This window comes from Centruroides vittatus, unplaced genomic scaffold (genome assembly GCF_030686945.1).
Source record: "Centruroides vittatus isolate TY-2023 unplaced genomic scaffold, ASM3068694v2 contig_18, whole genome shotgun sequence".
In the NCBI taxonomy this organism is placed as follows: domain Eukaryota; kingdom Metazoa; phylum Arthropoda; class Arachnida; order Scorpiones; family Buthidae; genus Centruroides; species Centruroides vittatus.
The window spans coordinates 1235494-1261959 of NW_027121101.1; the positions used below are offsets into that span (position 1 = coordinate 1235494).

A 26466-nucleotide genomic window follows, 5' to 3' on the forward strand; every position below is an offset into this window, starting at 1 on the left:
TAACAACATTAACTTGCTTTATTTAGAGTAAATAATTACATAGATCAACATTTCAAATGTTTTTGAGTTAGCGCTCACTTTTTTCTTCTTTTATTAATAATAGAAAATTTATTTTTAAGAATATTCCACTAATCCATTTTGTAATTCCTTTATTAATATATTTTCTGTTTGTTTCCCTGACATTTAGTTAGCTTTGATCTTTAATTTGAATACTTTGAACTTTGAATACTTAATATACTTCTGATCAGTTCTTTTTTTAACAAGAGAACATTTATACTTACCCATTCTCATAAAGATTTGTCTTTACAGCACAAATGATTCCACCACTTTAAAACAATTTGTTGTTATCATACACCTTATGATATGATGAAAATTTGCACTTATATGTGATAAAAAAACCATAGATATAAGAGATTTATTTTTTTGTTATATCACAAGCACATCCAATTAGCTAGTTTTATCCCAACTAGAGCTATAAACTAACTAATGTAATTCAAATCTATTTTATATATTAAATAAATGAATTAATAAATTTTAATATATTATTTTAATTCTATTTTAACATTAATTGCTATTTATTATTAATTTGACTTGCAGTACTTTTTGGTAATTGAGGTTACAATGTAATAAAAACTAAATCAGTTTATATTCAGTCAGATTTTATTTTGGATACTAATGCATTATTACAAATACTACTGGCTGGTCAAGAAAGGTAAAATGAATAAGGATGTGATTTTTCTCTAAAAGTGGGGAAGAATGTTTGGAAATTATTAGTAATAAAACTTAAAAAGTACAACATTGAAATACAACGTATTTGGAGAAAATAAACACTTTCCCTAAAATATTTTAACGGGTAGATTTTTAATAAATATTTCTCTAATATAGCATTCTACTATTATCAGCACAATTCCACCAAATACTACTAATTTTCAGGCAAACAAAGACTTCCAAATGAAACAACACATCAAATTATCACTTTTTCATGCTATTATTAATTTCTCACACATAGTAAATCATGATCATGTTACAAACATACTCAATTAACAAGTTGTAGTTAAACAGTCAAGAAGCAATAATGACAAAAGACAATTGGAAGTAAATTTTTCAATATCATAGCAAAATCAGAATTATGAACAACATATCATGCACTGATGGAAAATGATTCATTTTCCAAATTTTATGATGTTCTGGCACTATGCAATTTGTTCATTATATGAAAGCAGATAAAATAAGCTAAAATCGACCTGCCAGTATAACATATTTTACAAATATTCTCCCTTGACTAATTGCTAGAGATGATGGATAATATACATTGTTTAAATGTATTTTATTTATTGTACAAGCTACTACCAAGGGATAGTATTTCTTGATTTAAACTGAAAATAACTTGTGTGTAATGTACATAGTTACTGTATAAATGACACAAATTCAACTTATTAATGTTAAATTTCTTAAGGAACATATTGTTTAAAATACATAATGCCAAGCATTATTAAAGCTGAAGCATAAGTAAATTTCAAAAAGTTTATGGGTGAATATATATTCAGAACTTAAACTGTATCCTAATTGCTGCAAGATAATCCATGCTTGGAAAATATTTATGATGACTGTTTGGTGCAATTAATATATCCCCATCCCACAAAATAACATATTGCAGCAAAATGCTTTGTAGTACTTCAAATGCTGTCAATACTAATAGCACAATGGCATATAGAAAACACTACACATAATTCTCTGTACATTTTGTTGCAGTCTGTTCCCAATTTTTTAACACGAGAAGACACTTTGCACAGCACTAGATAACTCTGTAAAGCTGTTCCATAAAGATGTGCTGAAAGCACCAAAAGCATCATCTCCATTACATGTTCATGTCATACTTGTTTTGATGCTTTGTTTTGTACAAAGCCTTTTGCCTCTTTCATTAGTCTGTTCACATCTTCACCATCACTATCACCTTCTGGTTCCCAATCAGAAGCCGATTCCTGTGGTTCATAATCATCTGATTCTTCATCATTTAAATCATTCATATTTGAATCTTCTGGTTCATCATCATCATCATTCTGTCTTTTTCCTATTATTTTAAAAGTGTTTTATTTAATAAAAAAAGAAAAAAAAGAAAACGTTTGTTGTGATTATTAACTTCATATTTTACCTGCTTTTTTTGCAGCTTCTCTTTTTGGGCGTACTTTCTTTGTATGTCGATATTCTTTTCTGTGTTGTGAATTCTTCCTGTAATATATTTTGTTAAGAATATTCATTATTTAGTGACAGAACATTTTAATTATAATAGTTCTTTAGAATTTGAATAAATAAATTTTTAAATATTAATTAAATTATAAAATGTCAAAATTTCTACCTGTAACAATCTATTCCATACGGACACTCTGGAATTTCTCCATCGTCGCTTTCATTGGTGGGATCACTATTATAATCAGAATCTCCAGGATGACTATAGTCTTCAAAGTGTATAGGATTTTTTCTGATAAAGATGCAGATTAAACATGTGTATAGTTTTGATAATTGTTATTTATATCATTTAATGTAAGAATTGCATTAAAAATATTTTATTGCAGAATCTTATGTATGCACGTATGTATACCAGTACATACAACTTTTTGTGATAAACAACTTTATTTTTGGTAAACTCAATTACATTTGATATGCAACTTCAACTAAAAGTGATAGCAAATTTTGAAATACATTTTATTCTTTATGCAAAATATTGGAAACATGTATATTAAACTTCCATTATACTTTTTTAAGATATTAATTCTTTTTATTTTTATTTTTGAATTCTTAATTCTTAAGAAATACAAGAATTAAAAAGAATAAAAAAAGTGGAAAAGTTAAAAAGAAAAAGTTACCTTTGTATTTTCCATCTTAAAAATTAACTCAAAATTTCTTATACAGGGTGCTTAGTAAAGTCCTTATACACCCATATAACTGACAAATACAGAAGACAGCTACAGTTATGAACATGATGTATAATTATAGAAAGGTGACTATGCATTACAAGATACCATTTGCAGTGTCCATAGCAGTAAAATTTGGAAGTTAGCATTCCTATCTCAAAAACAATGAATGATACAGAAAAAAGTCAATTACAAAGTTGTAGAGCATGACCAATTTAGTACAAAAGGACACACTGCCTACATAAATAATGTGAATAGAAAGCATGAAATACTAATGTAAACATTGAGCACAGACAATAAAATATGTATTTCCGATGTGTTTATTTATAATATGTGTATTTCTCATTTTACTATGTTTTGTGCAACATTCATTGCAGTATGTCATATGTTGTGCTCACTTACACGTCAATGTATAAGGACTTTACTATTCACCCTGTATATATAGTATAATAGTAGGCAAATAAATAAATAAATTGTTTTTGAAATTTTCAAACATAGATAGTATTTATTATAATCAAATGGTCAGAAATAGATTATCTATCTAATAATTTAAAACTTCAATCTTATACAATATTCCTGCAAAAGCAATTTTACTAATTCATGTCTTTTTTTTTTCTTAATCTTAATTAATTTTCTCTCAGATCATTATTACAGCTACCTGTTTCAATATTAATAATCACAGAAGACAGATTCATCCAAATAATTTTGAATTGAAATATTTGTATTCAGAAAAACATCTCTCTTAAATAATAAAAACAAAATTGCTATCATAAAATGTTTTAGAATTACATTTCTAAAACTAAATATTTTTTTTATATTTCAATACAAAATATAATAAACAAAAATATTTAAACATTACATGTTTTAAGTGCCAAATAAACCATTAAATCCACACCATAATTAAAAATATTAACATTATAGAGTTATTACTATGCTAATGTCATATCCAATTTAAACATTCTTTGTTTTCACTATGCTACAATCTTCCATCAAACATTTAACTAATAGGTTTCAAATATTGTAAAAAGCACCTCATTTTACTGTAGCAGTTTATAGTGAACATTACTAATTCATATCATTCAAAAGTAATTTTGATTTTTTTTTATTAATTTTTAAAGTTCAGTTGATTACAGTCTTCTGTTGTACAATGTTCTCTATCATAGTTAGCTAAGATCAAGTGTGCTTTATTAAAGATATATCAGTTAATCAATGAATTAACCATTTTTAAAACAATTAGATGACTAATTAATGAATCAAGTGTTAAAAATTATCCAGTATAATGGTTTAATTAATTGCCAGAAATTATTAAAAATTTTTAACAATTCGTTATAATTAAACCATTTTTCGTAATGCAAAAGATAACATGTGGGTATATTTTGATTTTCTCAAATTTCATGATTGCGTTGTTTAATTTAATTATCCTACTTCACATTTTTTTCACAAACTTTGAAAGTGTTTATTCATAATCTGTATATTCAAGATACTCTGTATATTAAAAAATTAAAAATGTTCTTGCCTCAAGCTCTTTCTTTTATGCTGTATTCTTTACTAGAGATATATTGAAAATATTCACTTTCATATTTTCATAAATTTAAATTGTTTTACACTAGAACCCTGTTTATCTGGCTCAAATGGGACCAATGGATCCAGATGACCAAAAATCTGGATAATCCAGAAAATTCACTAACATAAACAACACAGTTTATATACATTCTATTTTATATTTTTAATTTCTCTCCATTGTATTAACCAATTTCTTTCTTTTAGATGTCATTTTTACAATGTTTACTTTATAAAAGATTAAAAGTGACTGAAACTTAGTGAAACAATAGTAGCTGTGAATAATAACTCATGTTGTAATAATAATGACAAATGATAAACTTATTAACATGATGACTGCTGTGAAAAGCACAGCATTTTTGTTCAATAAGAAAATGGCAATTTTTTTATAATTGAAAATCTTAAAAAAATTTGAAAACATTCAATATAATATTAAGTAAACTCAAAGAATACTCTTGCATAATGCATAACAATGAACATCATATGCCAATTCATAGAAAACAAATTATTCTTGCAAGCTATTCTGGTCTAGTCTATTCTTGCAAGTTGCAATGTATTGTACTTAGGAGTTCTTTGACTTTTTTGCATTTATAGGTTTTCTGTATCTCTATCTTTCATACTTCTGAGACAGGGATTATGTTTTATAATCTGGATTAACAAGATCTGGATAAACAGGATTCCACTGTATATATTATTCAATTTTATTTTAGTCTGTTAAATATGTTTGCAATACTTGCAAATTATTCTTACTCATTCTTTTTGAACATTATCTGTATTAAAAATTTTAATAAATGCATTGATTCATTAACAAAGTTAAATTAAGATTCAAAAATCAAAAATATCTCCTAATAAGTACAGTACATTAAAATATAACCCTTTTTTACTTCAGATATGAATTAGTATTGCTTTTGTATTTTGAATAAAATTAATTGTTTAAAAATACATATGTATCATTATTCTACACTTAACTATCATTAAATTATATTTTAGCTGGACATTACAGTAATTCTTAAAAAATTTAAGAATATTTTTGAAATATTTTATCACTTCTATTTTTGGTAAAGATTTCACAGAATATAATTAATTATTATTATTATTTTGTTTCAAATATAAATAAATAGTTTTTAAAGCTTATTTTTTATTTTACAATTCAACAGTAACATAACAGAATATTTTTAATGTACTGTACAATCTCGGTAATCTGACCATTTGCTAGTTTGACACATCCATTAATCTGACACTAATCGACTTTTTCGGTATTATTGGCATTGTTGTCAAATCATCAACAAGCTTTCCATTAGTTTAAACTCCAGTTCCCACTAAAAATTTGAACACCTTCCCACTAAGTATATGATATGATATTAAGCTTAAGCTTGGGCAAGATATTAAAGATTGTTAGCATGGGTGTAGCCAAGAAGGGGCATGGGTGGGCCCACCCCCGCAGTTAACCTGATGCCCCTCCCCAGAAAAACACGATTCAAAATTATTAAATCCAATCAATCGATCAATTATATTTAAGTCACAACCAAGCAAGCATAAGGGGATACATTGAAAGCATAAACAAATAATTTAATAGTGAACTGCTGCGTGCCATCTAGATTTGGTTGCAATCGTAAGATTGTAGCATTTATTAATTTGAAATAAAATAATTATTCGTTCATTTAACAAAATGAATAAATTTTGTTGTTGAATATTAAAAATATTAGGATCAATTTTAAATGACGGTTTTCTACATCGTAACACTTAAGTATGTCAATTGGCCCTGATGAGCATGTGCCAATCATACCAAAAAGTACTAAAATGGCAGCACTGCTGCACACACACCCTTGCTCCATCTGACAGGCTTGAACTGTGGCATGCTCAGATGCGCACAAACCTGAAGGAACCAGTTGGCTTTATACTACATACAACAAATAAACTTTCTGCTGTTTTTTTAGAAAAATAATAATTATTTGTTAATACACTATACAATACAGGTGAGTTGAAGTTTCAAGTTTTGTGGTAAATTGTGTAAAGATTTTATACTATTTATTGAATTCTAGATGCAATGTAAGCACATACTTCCCATAGACCAAATTGACCTGCATTTCATTTTATTATTTTGCTCAGAAACAGCAGTGATATCTTTCCCTTCCTGAAAAATTTCAACAAAGAGAAACAGTATTTTCACTGAAAACACTTGGATAAAAAAAATCTGTTGTAAACTGAAGGTAATAGGAAATTAGAAATTGACATATGCTTTACGTTCCATAAATGAATTTCTGCTATAAACAAATAAGTTAAATTGTTAGTTTGCCCTTAGATCTAGAAGTGCCCATGAACAAAAGTTACTTGAGGTCATTTCATTTAATGCTGTCAATTTTTACGACAAAAATCTTTAATGAATTGTTGTTGTTATTATTTTACCTTGACCTGCACACCTAAAATTCTGAAATCGAAAAATTCAAATTCATATTGAAAATAAGTACTAAGTTCCATTGCATGTAAGATTGGCAGTGCCCACTGGTGGCTCCAGTCTGGTGCCTGCCCAACATTTACTTCTTCATGCTTTGTTCTCTTTTGCACTTTTGACAATTACCTTATTACCTAGTAATAATATGTAAAGTTATTTCAATTGTATAATGGTTCAATAATTGATTCAGTTTAATAACATATGAGCACTTATATTTTTTTCTAGATATAAGATGTCAACATGAAAAAATTCAAAGACATCAAATGTCTTTGAATGTTTTGTTTTTTAAAAAATAATACTCCAGGGACACGTGGAAGTAACATGAAAGTAGATTCGATAAGACCTGGTATTCCTTCCCCCGAATCATCAACAAACTCAATAAAGGAATCCTGTCTGGACGAAAAAAAGGTGGTTGAAGGTCAAATGATTTAGAAAACTCCTCTGTATGCTCGCCACCCCAACGTCAGTAATGTCACAGTCAGCTGACTCAGTCGTAGAAGTGGATGGTGATGGAGTCATTGTTATTGATTCCACAAGACCTCTTTCTAAAAAATTTGACAAACTGGATGAACTAGACACCCTTCAAGTTGGACCATCACAACCTGTTATAGATTGCCCAAAAACTAAATTTGGAACAAAATTCAGATTGTTTTCGTCCAGATATTATGAACTATATAATAGCTGGTTGGAATACAGCAAAGAAGAAAACAAAGTCTACTGTTTCGTATGCAGAAACTTCAACAAGGGCAATATATGAGACCAAAATGAGAAATTTGTGAAAAGTGGTTTTAACAACTGGAAAAAAATTAGCAGAAGCATTAAAAAAAAAAACAGAATCATCGCTTCACGCTGAATGCAGCCAAATGTATGTGTCTTATCGTCAATCTCTTATAGTTGGAGATGTTCATCAACAACTTATGAAACATCAAGAGGAAGAAAATTGTTCAAAATGGAGAATACTTGGCTAAACTTATTGATATAATACTGACCCTTGTTCGTCAGGGTTTGCCTTTGAGAGGGCACCAAGACGATGCATCTTCTAAAAATAGAGGTAATTTCTTGGAAATTGCTCAACTTTTTTGAAAATTTGATGACAAATTTTTACTCCACTTTGAAAAACACAACAACTACTGCAGCCCAGATATCCAGAATAAACCTCACTCTGGAAGAAATTGTCGAAGAAGCTAAAGCATGTGGCTTTTTTCTTTAAGTGTGGACGAGGCCAGATGCTTTAAAGAGGAACAATTGTCAATGACCATAAGATATGCGAACAGTTTAGACATAGTTGAAAGATTTATAGGTTTTACAAATTGTTCCACCTCCTGAGATGTACAAGGACTGGCTACATTAATTTTGGACACATTGAATAAACACCATTTGGGTGATGTTCCAATTCTTGTACAGTCTTATGGTCTCCAATTCTGATGGTGCTAGCGTCATGTCTGGTAAAAATCGAGGCCTGCAAAAGATTATCAAAGAAACTCATCCTCACACAATTTACATCTTACCACACAAACTAAATCTTGTGGTTGTTGACTCATGTGCAAATGTTTCATTAGCAAAGACATTTTTTAACAGCCTCAAAGCTTTGTATATTCACTTCGCACAACTTGGTCATCATGCAAGCCTGCAAAAATTACAAGGTACTCTCGGAATCCATACCAGCCATGAAATGGGAAGTCTCAGTACTACCAGATGGAGTTGTCACTATGAAAACTGCCAAGCAGTACTGACAAATTATGAGGCAATTAAATTGACTTTGGAAAAAGAAATCACTGAGAACCATGACAAGCACACAGTGGAAGCACTTGGATTGCTAAATATTATTACGAAACCAGAGTTTGTCATTTCCTTACACACATTTCACTCAGTTCTCACTATAGTGAATGTAGTGAGTAAATTTTTCCAGACTCAAAATGCCACTCTTGGTCAAGCTAGTGACCTCATAGCAAGTACTATAGATACTTTCAAAGCATGCACAAATCAGTTCAAAATTTGGACAGACATCGAGCAGTTTTCTAAAAAGTACAAGATTTCATTAGTACCTGTTAGAGTCTCAAAAAGGAGGCATCAACAAAAAGAATTTTATACAGAACTGACTGTGGGCAAAAGCAATATATTAGATTTAGGCTTAGTAAACACTAGTGTTGTGTTGTGTTACAAAGACACTTGGCAAGTTTTCCATCAAATTTCTTTATTCAGTTTAGTCGAACTGAATAAAGAAATCTGATGGAAAACTTGCCAAGTGTCTTTGTAACACAACACAACACTAGTGTTTACTAAGTCTTAATTATAGAAAGAGACACAGTTTCATCAAACAAATATATTAGATTTTTCAGCCGATTCACAACCAGAAGAATACTGGAGATCAACATTTACTACCAAGTGGTAGATAATATCATAGTAAATCTGAAACGCCGATTTGAAAATCTACCGTTAGCTCGTGCGGTGGACGCATTTCTTAAATTGGACATGAAGAACAGAGAAGATTTCATCAGTAATTATAAAAAAAATCTTAAGAATTGATACATCAGCCTTGGAAGCTGAAGCGATGGTCATGAAAAACGTGATTCAATTAAAAAATGTTGAGATGAACGCTGAAAGTTTGAGAAATCACATTAAAAAAGAGTACTGCCCTAATTTATATAAACTTTTTCAAGCAGCAATAGTACTCCCAGTGAGCTCTGTCAGCAGTGAGCGAAGTTTTTCTGCTATGAGGCAGATAAAAATGTGGCTTAGAAGTACAATGATTCAAGAACGATTCTCTCACATGTCACTGCTCAACATAGAGAATGCCATTGTCAAGGAAAAAATTACAGCCGAAAAAGTGTTGAGCCGATTTGCAAAAAGAAATAGAAAGCTGAAGCTAATTTAATTGGGTGTACTGTACCCACTGAAAGTCTAGATCTACATTAAAGACAGTGAACTATATTAAAGAATGGTAAAAAAAATAATTGATTGGTTAATTTTTGTTTAAGGCATTGCTAGAGTTTGATATTAATGTTATGAGAACATATGATTAAAGGAAGTTTCATATTACATGTGTGTTAAGTTATTGTCAATTCCTATCGAAATTCCATTTTAATGAACAATGATTTGAAATAATTCAATTGTGTCAGGCTGGCCTCTACTAGGCCCCACCATAACTAAACCCTGGCTACGCCACTGATTGTTAGGCTTAATGTTGTAAGATGACATCATCTTAGGCTGCTCAAAAAAAGACAAAATTTCTTTAAATATAAAAATCAATCCCTAAATTTCCACCAAATTCCACCTTCCACTAAATTTTCTATGATCGCTTCCATTTTCCATTAAATTTAGTAAAAATCTACAAACTTAGCAATACTGATTACTGGAAATGGCAATATTCTTGATGTTTTGCTCAATAGTCCAGCTTATGTTTTGTTGAATCATTAACACTCAGCTTTGCGTAATTTGGACTCAATGAAAAAATTGCATAAAACAGCTTTTGTTCAATCATTCAAAACAAAATGGTGCAAGACAATTGAACATTATTTTAAAATGTTTGATAATTAATTTGAGAACTCTAAAATAGACTAACATATGATTGTTCTCTTATCATATTTTCTTACTGTTTTATATGTTTTTGATTAATATAATGTACTAATATCATGCAAATAAACAAATGTTTTTTTTCCAAATGATTAAATCATTGAATTCATCTTACTTCCAATAATCCAGCAATCTCCTTAATATGATGTTCTGGCTTGTGTGTGTCAGATTACTGAGACTGTACTGTATTAGCAATTTATACATCAGACTCTAATTATTCGATTGTCATATAATGATTAAAAACAAACTATTAAATATATTTTGGATCTTATTTGACTTAAATTTTGGCATTAAATACTGAAAATTCTTATATTTATAGAAAAGTGTAAAAATATATTAAGCATTATTAAACTGCAACTCAACAATCTGGAAATTTAATCTTTCTATATCTTTCAGTTTTGGTGGACATTAACCAAATATACAGAAACATTAATTACTTAAAATATTTAAAAAATGTATTTAATTTGATTTGTTTCAGTGAGAATGTTTTTCATATGTGAATACAATAAATTTCCACCATATACATATATGAAACTGCAGATAAACTTCTTGAATATTGAAAATGAATTTTTTTTACTTCTGGTATATCTGAAACAGACTATGCTTCTCTGCAGCATTTTGTGATAATTATATTCAAAGCAGATATATAGTATGTTTAATGATGATGTAAACAAATCTGCAACAGAGTACATGAAGAAAAATTTACCATATTTTCATCCATATAACACATGAAAATTTGTATAACAAAAATTACAACTTCATGTAACCTGTCACATTGTATATTCCATGCCTATGGAGGCAGCCATTGCCCTATAGCAGTGATTCCCACACTTTTTCGATCCACCACCCCCTTTGTTCCATAAAGTTATACCCAACATCCCTAACCCATTTTCTTTTGTGTGAGAAAGGCTTGGAAATATTCTTAGGAAAACTTTTCTATGAATCTCACACTTGTGCCCTTACCGTACATTGTTCTCAACATCTGGAAACCATTAAATGCAATGTTTTCTCTTATCAGTTTAACAGAGGAAAGGGAACGGCTATCGTAACCCCAACTTTTGCCTTTGGTCACCGTTCAGTCTCCAGTGCCCCCCTAGATTTACTCACCACCCACAAGGGGGCGTTATCGCCCACTTTGAGAAATGCTGCTCTATAGACACAAATCCATAATTGCGATTTAAAATTAGTGTATAACCCACTCTATTATGTTAATAATGAATCTTGTAAACTGGTAAAAACAAATTATAAGTATGTTCAAGCCTTTCCCAGCTTAAAATATTTTTATCTATCTGTCTGGGCAGCCAAAAATGTTTGATAACTAAAAATATTTTATGCTGGAAATGGTTTAAACTCTTGTAACGTGCTATATGCAAAACCCACTTTCAAGTTGTTCACAGATAACCTACAGGTTAGTCACAAAAATGTGGCAATTCAAAGTTTTAAAAAGTAAATACCAGATTTTTCATAAACTCATGGATTATTAATATACAACATTTACTGAAAGGATGAAAAGGTTATCATAAAACTTAAAGTTATTTAATTAGACCTAAATTTAAAGATAATTTAATTTGTAGAAAATTAAATTAATGAAATTTTCAGAATTTAGTCAATTGAAATTTCTAGGAGGAAATATTACAAAACCTAAAGAATTATAAAACAAAGGTATTTTCTTAATCCAAATGATATTCAGTTCTTTAAAATATGGCCTTTTTTTATAATCATTTTTGTAAAAAAAAAAAACACGATACAGTTTGATAATATTCCATTTCATCTTTGGAAATAATGAATATGTAAAACTATGGAAATAAAGATACTATTTCTAGAAAATCTTACAAAGATTAATTCAAATTCATAAGAAATTTGACAACTAAAACTACAATATTTTAAAGATATTGTTTGATGTAAACACAATACTCTTCAAAAACTCAACTTTTTAATCTGAATTTTTACCTGTTATATTTAAAACTGCATAAGTACTAGTTTTATTCAAATAATAGCTGTGGCCATTATTTTAAACAGAATATTTTCTCTGCAATTACTATTTGAGGGCAGCTATTATTTCCTTTGCACATACCTGTTTGATGTCTAATAAAGTTTGTAAAATATTTATTTACGCAAATTTGAGTTTTAAAACAAATTCTACTTGAAATGACAACTAGTTTCTTTCTTTATAATAAGTGTTAATTTCTATATAATGAGTGTAAATAATTAAAAAAATACACCTACTATATTGTACAGTAGAGCGTCGATAAGTGGAACATCAGTAAGTGGAATGGCCGTAAAGTGGAACGATTTTCAGTCGGACTGTGTCGTGCTGAATCAAATGTTTTTGATACTAAATTTACTTCTAAAGTATAATTTTCATGTTTTTTATATTTTTTAATATATTTATTTTGTTTGTACAAAATGCAGAAATAATTTTTAACGATACGATAGCCTCGATGATTATTATAAAAATTTTCGTTAGGCTTAAAATCGACGAAAATTCAACACGAAGCGACACGCAACGGAGAAAAATTCAACAGGAAGCGATACGCAATGGAGAAAAATTTGAACATCGGACAAGTTAATGTATTTTTTCGTACAAAGTCGGAAACTGGAACAAATCATTTACTGGAAGGACCCCAGTCCCCAATTGGTTCCACTTATCGACGCTCTACTGTATTTTTTTATTATTTCATTTTCTATTAGTTTGTTTGTTATATAAATATAGTACCTACTTACCTAAGTTTCCCATAAACTGTTAAGTAGGTATCGTCTTTATTAATGTAAGGTATGGTATTTATTAATTTTACATTGTTTCCCTAAGTTTTTAGAAATCCTTGAATAGTAGAGATGGTTACTATTCCAGGGCTGTTATTATTTCACTCTAAGAACGAGACATTGTTACTATTCAAGGACAGTTATCACTTGAATAAAACTGGTATTCTAGTTTTAGTAACTTGAAAATTCCTTAGGCAATATAAATACAACAGTAACAGTAAAATTTTCTTAAATTCAATCTTTCAAAAAATTTCTTAAATAATTTGAATCACAAAAACCAAACTCTGGTTTCACTATTCAAATTTTTTATTTTATTTTACAGAAATCAATTCCAAGAATAATTGAGGGGTTTATTTCCAAATTGTGCTTACATCCACATCACTTGAATTTTCAGGAGAAAAATATTCTTAAAAAAGTTAATTTTAAATAAATTGAAACAGCTTTTCAACATAAAGTGCCTCCACTGACAGTTAGACTTATAACATTAAGTGGTACCAATCAGGACAATATAATAATTAAAATACAATGCACAGTTATTTATTGTGACATTGACACAATGTCAGGCTGCAATTTTTCATCACAATGCACTTAAGTTTTGTAGTGTATTGTCTCTGTACATCATACTTTTCCTGTTAACAATGGAGACATGTCAGTCATGTATCTAACTTTGTTAAGGAGAAAATATTTGAATTGAAATAATGTAACTTCTTACCCAAAGCAGAATTTTATATTTAGTTAATTGGGGCCTCCAGCCCCTAGGCTTTCCATATCTGGTCTTGACTTTCTTCTGTCTAACACCATTCTCAAGATTAAGGTAGGACAGACATGCAGACAATGGATGACAGTGGGAATTTATAGGTCCACAGTTTTTTTCAAATTACAGTCCAATAATAATTTAACGTTAGATTTTAGCATATTTTGGAAATAAATCACTCAATTATGAAACAGCCATTTATTTAAATGCATTACACAAAAAACATTTCATTATTACAAGTGTCTGACAGTCTACAAGAATCACTTTTTGACTATAAAATTAAATTAGGACTTGTAAGGTTGAAATTGAGTTTATAATTTTTTTCTTTTTTTAATGAATTCAGTATTCTATAATTTTGAAAAAATTTTCATACATCATATAAAATTATTTTAATAATATTTAATCAAAAACTTATTATAAACTAGTTTAATCCTACAATTTATAGAATAATTATGGATAAATCAATGACATTTAATTAAAAATTTACTTATAAGCTCGCCTCACAACTGGATTGTAAGATTAAATTGAAGGCTATAAAACTTTTATCACAAGAAAAAAGTTAAATTTTGATATTTTATTTAATAATTATACTAAAAAACTTACTGGATAAGGAGAATTTCTGTAAACTTTTGTCAAACTTCTTATAATGGAAGATAAAGCATTCTGAAACTATTTAATTTGATAAAATACAGTGTAATTCCTTAAACTGAAATTTCTTTGCATATGTTTTTAAAATATGCAATAGCAGTTAAATTCATTTTGTAATTATTTAAATTTGAATAAGTTAACTTTTATTTTATTTTATGTTTATTATTTTATCTGCAATTTGTAAATTATAGAGATCATTAATCAAATTAAATAAGCAAAAGATTATTATAATTCTTTTGGCTGTTTTAATGTTAAAATTATAACAAACAAATAATTTATCTTAGATTTATGTAGTGTTACTATTTTATAAGTATTCTAATAGTTAAAGTTAATCAATTAATAATTAAAATTTAGAATCATCTAGAAAATAATTAACATAAAGTAAAATTCTGAACATATTGATATAATCTCTGAGAATTAAGTAAATATATAACTCTAGACCAGTGATTCTCAACCTTTTTTTTTTTTGGTCACGATACACTTTTAATAATTTATAAATTTGGCAGCACTCACGGTTACTTCGGTAAATACCGCAGGACAGCCAGTGACGTCATAACACTAAATGTCTTGGTAACTACAGGCAGTTACCGGTAACAATGGTTACAATTTCCCAAACACGGCCTAGGGTGGTAGAACCGATTGAACTACTTGTCTGGCGTCACTTATGTACGAGTATTCGCAGTGGTGGCACACTTCAAAAATTTCGCGGAACTTTAGAGTACCACAGCACAGTGGTTGAGAATCACTGCTCTAGACATACAGGGTGGCCCAAAATCAGTGATAATAAGAATGGTTAAAATGGATTTGGAACAGATGAATGCTATTATTTACGATTCAGTCACACTTCCAACAAAGTGAATGAATTACAACGTACACTCTTGCTAATCTGAACATTATGTAAACCAATTGTGTTTGTTTTTCCATTAAATGTTTTCACAACAAAAAAAAATTACAGATTATTTTTTTTAAATATGATGAATTTTTAAACTTAATACATACTACACATTTTAACATAAATGTATGTACCAAATACAGTACATATGTAACTCAAAATTTAAAAATGTTTGAATAATTAACAAGGACCTTCTGTTAACAAGTGCACGACAGTTGTATTGCAGATGGTTCGATAAACCATATTTGCCATCATAAGGGCCAGCTGCACAAGTTACATTATAAACTACAGAATAACCTGCAGATTAAATCTGACTTTGTCACTAATTGAAAAATAAACTATATTCATTGCACGAGTTTCTTTGACTCATCAGATAGCCATTGGCCAGTTAGCTGAAAAATTCTTTCCGTGCAGAAGCATTACCGAGAACAATGGTAAATGAGACAAAGGAGTAAAAAATGAGTAAGCAAAAATGTGGGATGAATTTGACTATATAATGAAATATATATTAGGAGATTTGGTGCAATCTGTCTACAATATTTTAATATAATACTTTATTGACTTATTCTGAAACCATGTCTTCTTTTAATTATTCTGTACTTCACAACTGGATACATAATAAGGATGTACTGATAAGCAAAATGGCCGATTACCGATTAATCGGTCACGCATTATCGGCCAATACCAATTAATCAGCCGATTAGTGTTAATAATTTATTGTATTAATAGGTAATTATATTATGACTATTATCGCATGAAATTATATATTCTTAATAAAAATATAAAATTTCATGCGATAAAAATAATTTTATAACAATTTGTTATAAAAATAATTTTCAATATGAAGCTATTTTTTTTTCTTTTACTGTGGAAGCCAGCAATCGAGAAACCACCTCATCTTCAATAATTCACACAATAGAGACTGAAATTATTCTTATTATCAAAAGCAAAGGGCAGTAATTCCTTTAGTGGCATTAATACCACAACAGGACTAGAAAATTCAATTAAAAAAAAAAGAAAAGATTTTCAGCATATATAGAAAACAAGTCTATGCTTGTCATCTTTATTAGATTCAAGATTCAAAATGAAATTAAAAAAAAAATATATGGTAGAGGAAATAAAAAGATGGACAATCGATAGCTTAGATAATGTTGATAATTCAAAATCTCAAGAATTAAATCCTGAAGCTTCCATTTCTGGAGATGATAAAGATGGAGGAGAATCTCTAAGTTTTTCTAATTTATTTGATGAATTAGCTTCTGGTAAACGAAAAAATTAATAAGAGCATGTTTTTAAAAAGGAAGAAAAAATGAAACAAGCAAACAAATGTTTCGATCAAGAATTAGAAAAACATTTACATTTACTTCTTATACAAAGTGACCCATTTTTGTGGTGAAGTTCAAAAGAACTTTTTCTAATTTTAGCAAAATAGCTATGAAATATCTAAGTGCCCCAGCATCTTCCATTGAAAGGGAAAGAATTTTCAGCACTGGAGATAACATTTATGAACCAGCAAGAAATAGGCTATGCCCTGAAAATGATGAAATTCTCATGTTTTTGCATCACAATTTAAAGGTTTTAAAGTTTGAATATTAAATTTTTATTGGTTTTATATATTTAAAGTTTAAGCTTTAAATAAAAGAGATAGCTTTGAATAGGTTATATCATACCTTATAATATGTATTGATAAAAGAAATAATTTAACTTAAAATTTTTAATATTCAGTTTGTCATGTGATATATAATAAATATATAACAGAAATTTATTATTTTTTATTACTAACCTTATACATGACATTCTAACAAGAAGTATTAAAATACAAAATTGACCGATTATTCAAACCAATTAATTGGTGAAATGGCCAATACGATTAATCAAAGAAATGGCCGATATGGCAGATTACTTACCGATTAATCAATGCATCCTTAGTACATAGGTAGACACTGGGCATCTTTATCATCACTCTTTATTCAGGAATATCTTACACACCGATATGCATTTCGAGCACATGCCCCTCTTCCATTGGCTTTTTCTTTAAGACATTTGGTAAAGAGGTGCTAACTGATACATGTACTTTTTTAAAATACATAAATTTACAGTTAAAATTTCCTGATGGTGCACTGAACAGTACTTAGCCTTCACTAGGAACCAACATCTCCAGTGAAGGCTAAGTGCTGTTCAGTGCACCATCAGGAAATTTTAACTGTAAATTTATGTATTTTAAAAAAGTACATGTATCAGTTAGCACCTCTTTACCAAATGTCTTATTTACAAAGAAAAAGCCAACAGAAGAGGGGCGTACGCCCGAAATGCATATCAGTGTGTAAGATATTCCTGAATAAAGAGGGCTGTCAAAGATGCCCAGTGTCTACCCATGCACCCAGTTGTGAAGTAAAGAAGAAATAAGTACTTTATATTAAAATAATTAATAATTTCACATTATAAAGTGAGATTTACCTAACTCTGACAATGTAAAACTTTAGCATTTTAAATCAAAATTGATTCTCAAAATTTACAATCACTATATAATGTTAAGATCTTTCTTAAAAATATACTGCCAATATTAGGATAAACTTCCTTTAAATATTCTAGATAAAGGTTATGCACATCACAATTGGAGTTGGACAACCAATTTGTTTCTAAGCTAATCTAAAGAATAAATTTTAATACCCAAAATCAGCTGGTTAACTTACTTGGCAGTTTATCCAAAAGACTTACATTTGTGCAATGTGTCAAGTCAAGGGTAATTCTGTAGATTAAAGTACTGTACACTTAACCTTAAGATTAAAACTGCAACTGGCCCTAAATGTTTTTAAAAACTTTTTGTAGTCTGAACAAATAAATTTTAATTTTTTTTTTTGTGTGTTAATGAGAAGGGCTCAAGTCCCTACAACCCCCCCTTGGATTTGCTCCTGCATACTGTAATAAACATGCAACTGTCCTAAAGCAGTTTTAATTGTTCTTAAAATAATCTTAAAATATATATCAGTTATAACATACAAATAACACCTTATCTTTGCCAAGAAAATATTTATTTCAAAAACAAATGTTTCAGCCTGATTTACAGGCCATCATCAGGTTTTGAACTAAATTGGAACTAAAGCACTCCAAAATAGAATACAAAATTCAAAAAATTAAATAATTAACGAAATAACATAATATATAAAATAAAATTAAACAAAAATTAAAAATAATCACAGGAACAAGATAAAAAATAATTATATACTTATTTTTTATTAATAATCTCTAATAAATTAATCTCTAATAAAATTACTAATTTAATTGGTTAGAGTTCTTAGTAAATTTTTTAATCATAAACTTCCATGCAGAGGGAAGACTTTCTGCATCCCTCACATTCAAACATCCTTCATGTAGTTTACTCCTATAAATCTGAATTTTTTCCACTGTTGTTGCCAAAGATGGGGAATATATATAGGTTTTATGATGGCTGCATCATTCCATTTGACTACAGAGTCTTGTGTTTGTGCCATTTGGGACAGAATTGTTGCATTGGATCCTTTTCTGATATTATATTTATGTTCTTTGAATCTAAGTTCCCAAAGTTATATATATATATATATATATATATATTTCAAAAACAAACGTTTTTGAAATAAATAGTTTCTCGGCAAAGATAAGGTGTTATTCGTATGTTACGTTTGGTGTTTTGCCGAGTACTTTCTGATATATATCAGTTAATTGATTTTTTGGCCACCTTGTATATATAATTTAAAATTAAGATTTTTACTGGTTTTTTTTCTATTTCTAAATTACTTGATCTAGAGATAAGCAGTATCAATCTTTAACTCAAATTACAAATTTCAAAACTGAAATACTTATTTGTTATGAAAAATGATTCAATAGTCACTCAATTTAATAAGAATAAATCAAAAATTTTTAACTTCAATAATTCTAGTATTTTATAAACTACTTTTCAACATATATTTCAACAAGCTATCATTTGTTTCTTCACATATATGAGAAAATATGGATTAGCTTATAACATATATTAAAAAAATATTATTATTTACATAGATTTCGAACAAAATTATTTTTAATCTAAATTTAATCAGATTCATCATTTAAAACGTGTATTCATGAATTAGTCAATTATATATTATTATAAATACTATTTATGCACAGATTATTACATACATAGTTTTAATGTTGAGAAAATAGATGGATAATTACCCTTACCATTTGATTAAAATAAGTTATCTATCTTTAAAATCTTAATTTTTAAGAATCTGTATTTAAAATATTTTGAATCCTTTATAATTGAGTTATTTACCAATTATTTTAAGAAATTTTTCTTTTTATTTTGGATTTTAACATGAAAACTCCAGCTATTTTTTTATAAAATCTTTTTCAAAAATTAAAAAAAAAATAAAAATTTCTGAAAGCAATTACCTTAATGATAGTCTTCAAAAATTTTCAAATGAACCAATACTGTTGTATACTAAAAAAACTTCTAGATTTCTATAAAATTAAACCAGAATTTTGTACAATATATATTTTGTATTTATGCATTGATATGATTCACATTCAATGCATGAATACAAGACATATATCGTCATTTTAAATTTGAACTTAAATGTTCGTTTATTTCATTTGTATTTCATGTTAATTTATAGAAAAAGAATTACGGATACTTTCAACATGAAAAACAAAAGCTAGAATAGTACTCTAGAAATTTTAGTTAAAAACAATTTGATGACAAAACATTAACTTGTTCAACATCATAAAAACTTGCTGCTTCAATTATTTTACAATATAACAATTAAACATTATTAAAGTAATAAAAGATCAATTATAAGAATCATAAATGTGTGATTTCATACAATAGTGAAAATGAATGTTTATTAGTTAAATGAACGGATGTTACGGATTATCAAAATCAATGAAATTGATATTTATCTCTATAACAAAAAAATAACAGTATTTATGATTTCCTTGACAATACATGACTTTTTTCAAACAGCAAATTCGTTTTAACTTTTCAAATTTATAAAAAATTTTTAAGTACGTTTTGATTTGAGTATTACAAAATAAGAAGTGATCTGAAATTTTAAGAAATTCTATAATTATCATTCTTCTCAAAAACTATTGGCAAAATTATTATAGAAACATTTTTACTACTTCTTCAAATTAATAACTGATGAAAGTAGTTACACAACTATCAATACTTATAAGAATTTCTTATTTTTAAACCATATGCCTAATCAAGTTTCTCCAAATAACAAAAATTAATTTCAAAGCCAAGAAAAAAGACTAGCATATTTTTTATACATACAATGAAGCATCGAAAATCTGGATTTGGCCATTGAAAAGTGGATATTAACTCTTTCAATAGTAACTTCATTGTTGCCCTTTAGGTCTGCGTGGAAAGTTTTACTTGTTTTCTCACCAAAACTTTAATCACTGCATTAAATTCACATAAACTGTTTGATTTATGTTTTAAATGTATTTTTATAGTATATTTATAGGTTGTGATAAAATTTTAAAAATATAGTGATTCTGTAAATTATGTGTATTTTGAATTTGTAAGTATTCCTACATTCCTTGTGAAATACTGGCTTGAACTTAGAATAACTACAGTAGAGCATCGTTTATCCGAATCAATTGGGGCTGGGGTTGTTCGGATAACTGATTTTTTGGATAACCGATTATGTATGAAAAAATATATTAACCTATCCGATGTTGAAATTTTTCTCTGTTGCGTGTCGCTTTGTGTTGAATTTTTCTCCGTTGCATGTCACTTTGTGTTGAATTTTTGTCAATTTTAAGCCTAATGAAAATTTTTATAATAATAATCATGGCTATTGTATCATTAAAAAATTATTTCTTTATTTTGTACAAACAAAATAAATATATTGAAAAATGTATAAAAACAAAAAAATTATATTTTAGAAGTTAATCTAGTATCAAAAACGTTCAATCCAGCATGACACAGTCCGACTGGAAAGCTTTCGGTTAACCAGCTTTCGGATAAACGATGCTCTACTGTAATTATCTGAGCACTATAAATAGCTCTTTTTAGGACTTAAGGACTGTCAAGAATCCACTCAGAGACTGATGAGTGGATTCTTGATATTGATAAAAAAGAGCTATTTATAGTGCTCAGATAATTAATTAATAATAGTAGGACAAAAAGCATAATATTAATTTAGAATAACTAAATTTGAATTACAGCATATTTGAAGTTTACAGTACTTAAAATTTTAATTTATGCATATACTTGAAAATCTGGATGGCTTCTGGTCCCAATTAATTTGGATTTTCGACATTTTACTGCACTTGAACTGACAACTGCAAAATTAACTCATAGTTTACATACAACTACTATGTAACTGAACAATCAGCTTATGTAGAGAAACAATCAACTTATGTCTCTATCTTCAGAACTTGAAGATGAAGACATAAGATCGAAAACAGTGTTCCATAGCGTTAATTTTTCACATTACTGCTGGAATTTGGGTATTTTATGTAAGTTAATTGAGTCATACTTTAATAACTCAGAAAATACTACAATAATAAAGAATTATTCAAGTATATCTTAATAAATTTTGTACTTCAAATTTATATTATTTTATATGAACTAAAGAAAAATTATAATGAATTTCAACTATGGCTTCAGAAACACAAATAAAATAATATCTATATTGGAAATATTTATAAAAATTTTATATAACAATTCCAAATATAAATACACATTTATTCTATTGTATTTAGTTTTTCAAAAAATCTTAATTTTGTCTCGAGATACAAAATGAAAAAAGCATTAGAAATAAAACAACTAATTTTTTTAAAACTAAAAAATATATGTATTAATAAATAGTGAAATTAAACTGCTAAACTAGTTTACTAACTTTTCATTCAATATAGTTATTTTTCCTGAAATTATTGAAAAATTTTAGTAATATTTTAATTATTTTAAATTTATTTGAATCGTTTCAAAAATAATTGATGTTATCTCTATAATCAAAATTTCTAACAGTTTATAAAATTAATGAATTAAAATAATTAAAAAAACTGTATAATTAAGGTTCAATCAAATTAATTTTAAACAGTTAACAAATGAAAACACTATTATAAATTGCAAACAGATTAAATATTTTTATTATCAATATTAAGTAACATTTTTCTTATTTTTATATATATATATATATATATATATATATTTATTTATTTATTTATAATCAGAAAACATGGTCAAATAGATATCACATTGCATATATAATTTGCAAGATCTGTAAAACTTTCAGACCAAAATAATTGACTGGATGCATTTCTGATCATTATTAATTAACAATTACTTTTAAAGATAGCAATTTTTTTTTCTAAATCATTTATGAGGTATGTTCTATAAGTTTTGATCATTAATCATTTCAACAATTACAATAGTAATACTATTTGATTCTAACAATATTTTAAAATTCTATGTAACAAAATTTTATAATATAAATCTATATTTAAAATATATTTTCCTATTTCTGTACAGAATGCTACAATACTCATAAATCTCTCTCTCTCTTATTTTTTATTATAGGGTTCATATTATCTCTCTTTTAAACAGCATTATATTAATGAAAAAAATTAATGAAATCATATAATATACTACACAAGTAAAGAAATTATATGTTATATGTTGATATTTACTAGAATTCCAATAAACCAACTGATCTGTTATGGAATTTTTATTGAATTCAAAAACTGTTTAGCTCAAATAGTAGCTTAATTAATAACACTAATATAGTAATTATTAATATTCATGATAACAATATAATTTTCCACAAAATTTTACTTGGTAATAATAACAAACATGGCTAACTTATTTTTAGAAAGTTTATAATATTCTGTATATTATTGATAAAAACACTGTCATATCCTGTAAACAGTCCATTGAAATAGCCATTCATCAAAACTTTCAGAACATCCTCATATAAGATATTTAATCACTTTCATTTTTTCCTTTCATTTCTTTTTTTAAAGTGTCTTCGCACTTATAATTTGACTAATTACATTTCATCAACTGGATGAAATAAAATTATCAAAGGAAGTATGAAATTTTTTCTTCTTTTTCCTTTTAATCGGTTATATGAAGTCATTTTAAATCATTTATAAGGAACTTTTTCCCAAAATAATGCAATCAAGTGTAAACATATTAATCACTTTTGATAAGATATATTTGCAAATCCAGTGACCAAAGTTACATAAAATTTCTATAAATATAAACATTTTCAGTAATAATTCATTATAAAATTTTTACACTTTTATCTTCCTTTTAAAAAAAATAATATATATATAATTTTATTAAATAATATATATATAAAAACAATTCATGATATTTAGATCTCTTTTTTTTTTATTTGTTTTATTTTGAACTGAAAGTTGCTGCTCTTCAATTTGGTTTACCTATAACATTCCTTTCCATATGAACAAGGTTTCCTCCTCCTTCTATTTTTTGAAGAAAAGGCTTCTTCAATTTCATCATCATCATCGTCGTCATCAGAAATATCTTTTGAAAATCTAGTTTTACCTCTTCTAGATTTCTTAGGCAACTATAACAGAAAATACATGGACATCAACTAATTTGATGACAATAAAACTTATTAAGCAAAAAAATACTTACTTTTTTCTTTCGATTTTCTGTCTCCCAGTCACTGCCGGATTCACTTCCAGAATCTACTCTATAACTTCTTCTTTTCTTTCTATGTTCTGCTTCCCAATCACTTCCAGAATCTTCATCTTTTTTCAATCCTCTTCTCCTTCTTGACCTTTGTGTGTGAGATTCATCACTATCCCACTCATCATCATCACTAACGATAAAATCTTCTAAAATTTAAAATATTTTATTATTTTCAATCTAGATGACGATTTTATATTAACTTAACATTTATATATATCAATTATATTATATTATATATATATATATATATATATATATATATATATATATCAATTTAAAAAATTCCCTCCCAATTAGAAGATTTAAATTAAAAATAAGTAACCATTAATTATGATTGCTTGTTTTTACTTAATTAAGAAAATCGAATATTCAACTAATTAACACCTTTTTATTTTTATATACAGTGATGCCTCATATAACGTACTTAATCCGTTCCAGGTGCACGTCCATTAAGTGAAACGTCCGTTATACGAAATGCATTTTTCCATAGAAATACATGTTAAAACATCTAATTCGTTCCGCAGCATAAAATAACCGCACTGTATCATAAAAAATGAACATGGGGTGCGTTCTTTTATTCCTCCGTGTAACTCTGTGCGAGCGACATCTGTTTAAAAATTCCTGCGGAATGCGTTCCTAAATGCCGGTGGGAGTGCACGCCGCATGGCTCAGATAGTTTCATTTCCGGGTCCATTATGTGGTTTTATGAATGAAAATTTAGAAATTGTGAAAGCGCGAATTAGTGCACGCGGTGATGTAAGTGTCTTTACGAATTTTTTTTCGAGGCTATTTTGAATGCTCTTTCAACAAATAATCCATTTTATGGTTAAATTTTACAATTGGGACCCTTCTTTTGCCTTTTAAAGCTCATATTTTAGAATCATAGATTCCTCCATCACGATACTATCGATAGTGCGAGCGCCGCCATCTTTCTTTCACCGTCGTTCCTAAATGGCTACAAACAGCAGCGCACTCCCGTAGTAGCGGAGACGCAGAGCAACCGCTATTAAAGAACGCACCCATGGAGCAGTCACCAATTATGCCGGAAAGTCCGTTGTTCGCAGCCAGTCTGTTGTTCGAGTCACATAACGGCCAAACAGAAAGTCTGTTGTTCGCAGCGTCCGTTATTCGAGGCGTACGTTATACAAGGCACCACTGTATATGTCAAACCATCATCAGCAACAATGCTTAAACAAATTGTCATTTTTATTTATATTTATTTAATTTCTTTTGTGTTTTTATTTAAAACATTTATGTTCATATAAAAAAAATAATTTAAACATGTGACTAGAATATGCAGAATTTCATTTAAAGAAGAGATTTTAAAAACTTAAAAATAACAGCTTTAAAATAGAAAAATCAAAAAGTTCTCAGATAATTTCAAATTGCTGTTATTAATTTAATAGTATAATTGTAAAAATTATTAATTTATTTCAGAAACATGCTGAAGTAGGAGAAAATGATCATGAATAAAAAGAATCATAAAAAAAGAAATCAATGCTAACTAAAAGTATTGTGAAAATCCGAATCGACCAGCGAAACATAGATTTAAACTTCTATTAGTCTTTATTACTTTCTTCCCATTCCTTATACAAATTTCGACATCAATAACCAAATTCCAAACCAAAAGCCTCAGGGGAATGACTGGATTTCCTCTCCCCTCATAACTTGAAACTGAGTCAGGACGGAACTAAAGACAAAATTCGCTAATTGGCGAGAAAATTAACATGGGGATGAATTAAAAAGGAGGAGAGCGAGGAGCGAGGACAGAGGGGTCGTTCATGGCTCCCGCCTCCATTCAAACTCGAACCCTGCCCGGCCCACCGAAGCCTCTCCGCTGTTGCCGATTGGATTTCAAACGGACTCCGTCCTCTGACGATCCTTGTTGAGGTATGACGACCACTAATTTGTAAACTCTCTCTCGGGTTCGTAAAGTCCTTATTTAGTACGTAATAGTTCTATCGATGTTATCCTGTGTAACTGTTCTTTATTGTCTAGCAATAAATTCTGTTTGTTATTTTAACTGGTGTCGTTTATTTGAATATCGCCTCTGTCTTATCAACAAGCCCACTCTCCTCCTCCACTAGACCTGACAAGCAATTAGTTCCAGACCGGACAGCCATCCTTGACAGTGGGCAGGTTTTACCAACCTGTTGACAGAGAAAAAGGAGGTCCGACTCCATCCAACCTCCCAGTGAACCCACAGTATTAATAAAGCCAGAA

General features: G+C 28.3%; 1 protein-coding gene across 1 annotated transcript in view; it reads right to left on the reverse strand.

The window, feature by feature from the left end:
- Nucleotides 1-26466, reverse strand: part of LOC136969528 (aprataxin and PNK-like factor) — a 74082-nt gene continuing 47616 nt past the window's right edge. Inside the window, exons 9-13 of the mRNA XM_067263718.1 lie at nt 24187-24389; nt 23970-24115; nt 2357-2479; nt 2153-2229; nt 1-2071 (exon numbers count right to left, since the gene is read on the reverse strand). Coding sequence (XP_067119819.1) covers nt 1872-2071; nt 2153-2229; nt 2357-2479; nt 23970-24115; nt 24187-24389 — 749 coding nt within the window. The 3' untranslated portion in view covers nt 1-1871. The remainder of the gene's footprint in view (nt 2072-2152; nt 2230-2356; nt 2480-23969; nt 24116-24186; nt 24390-26466) is intronic.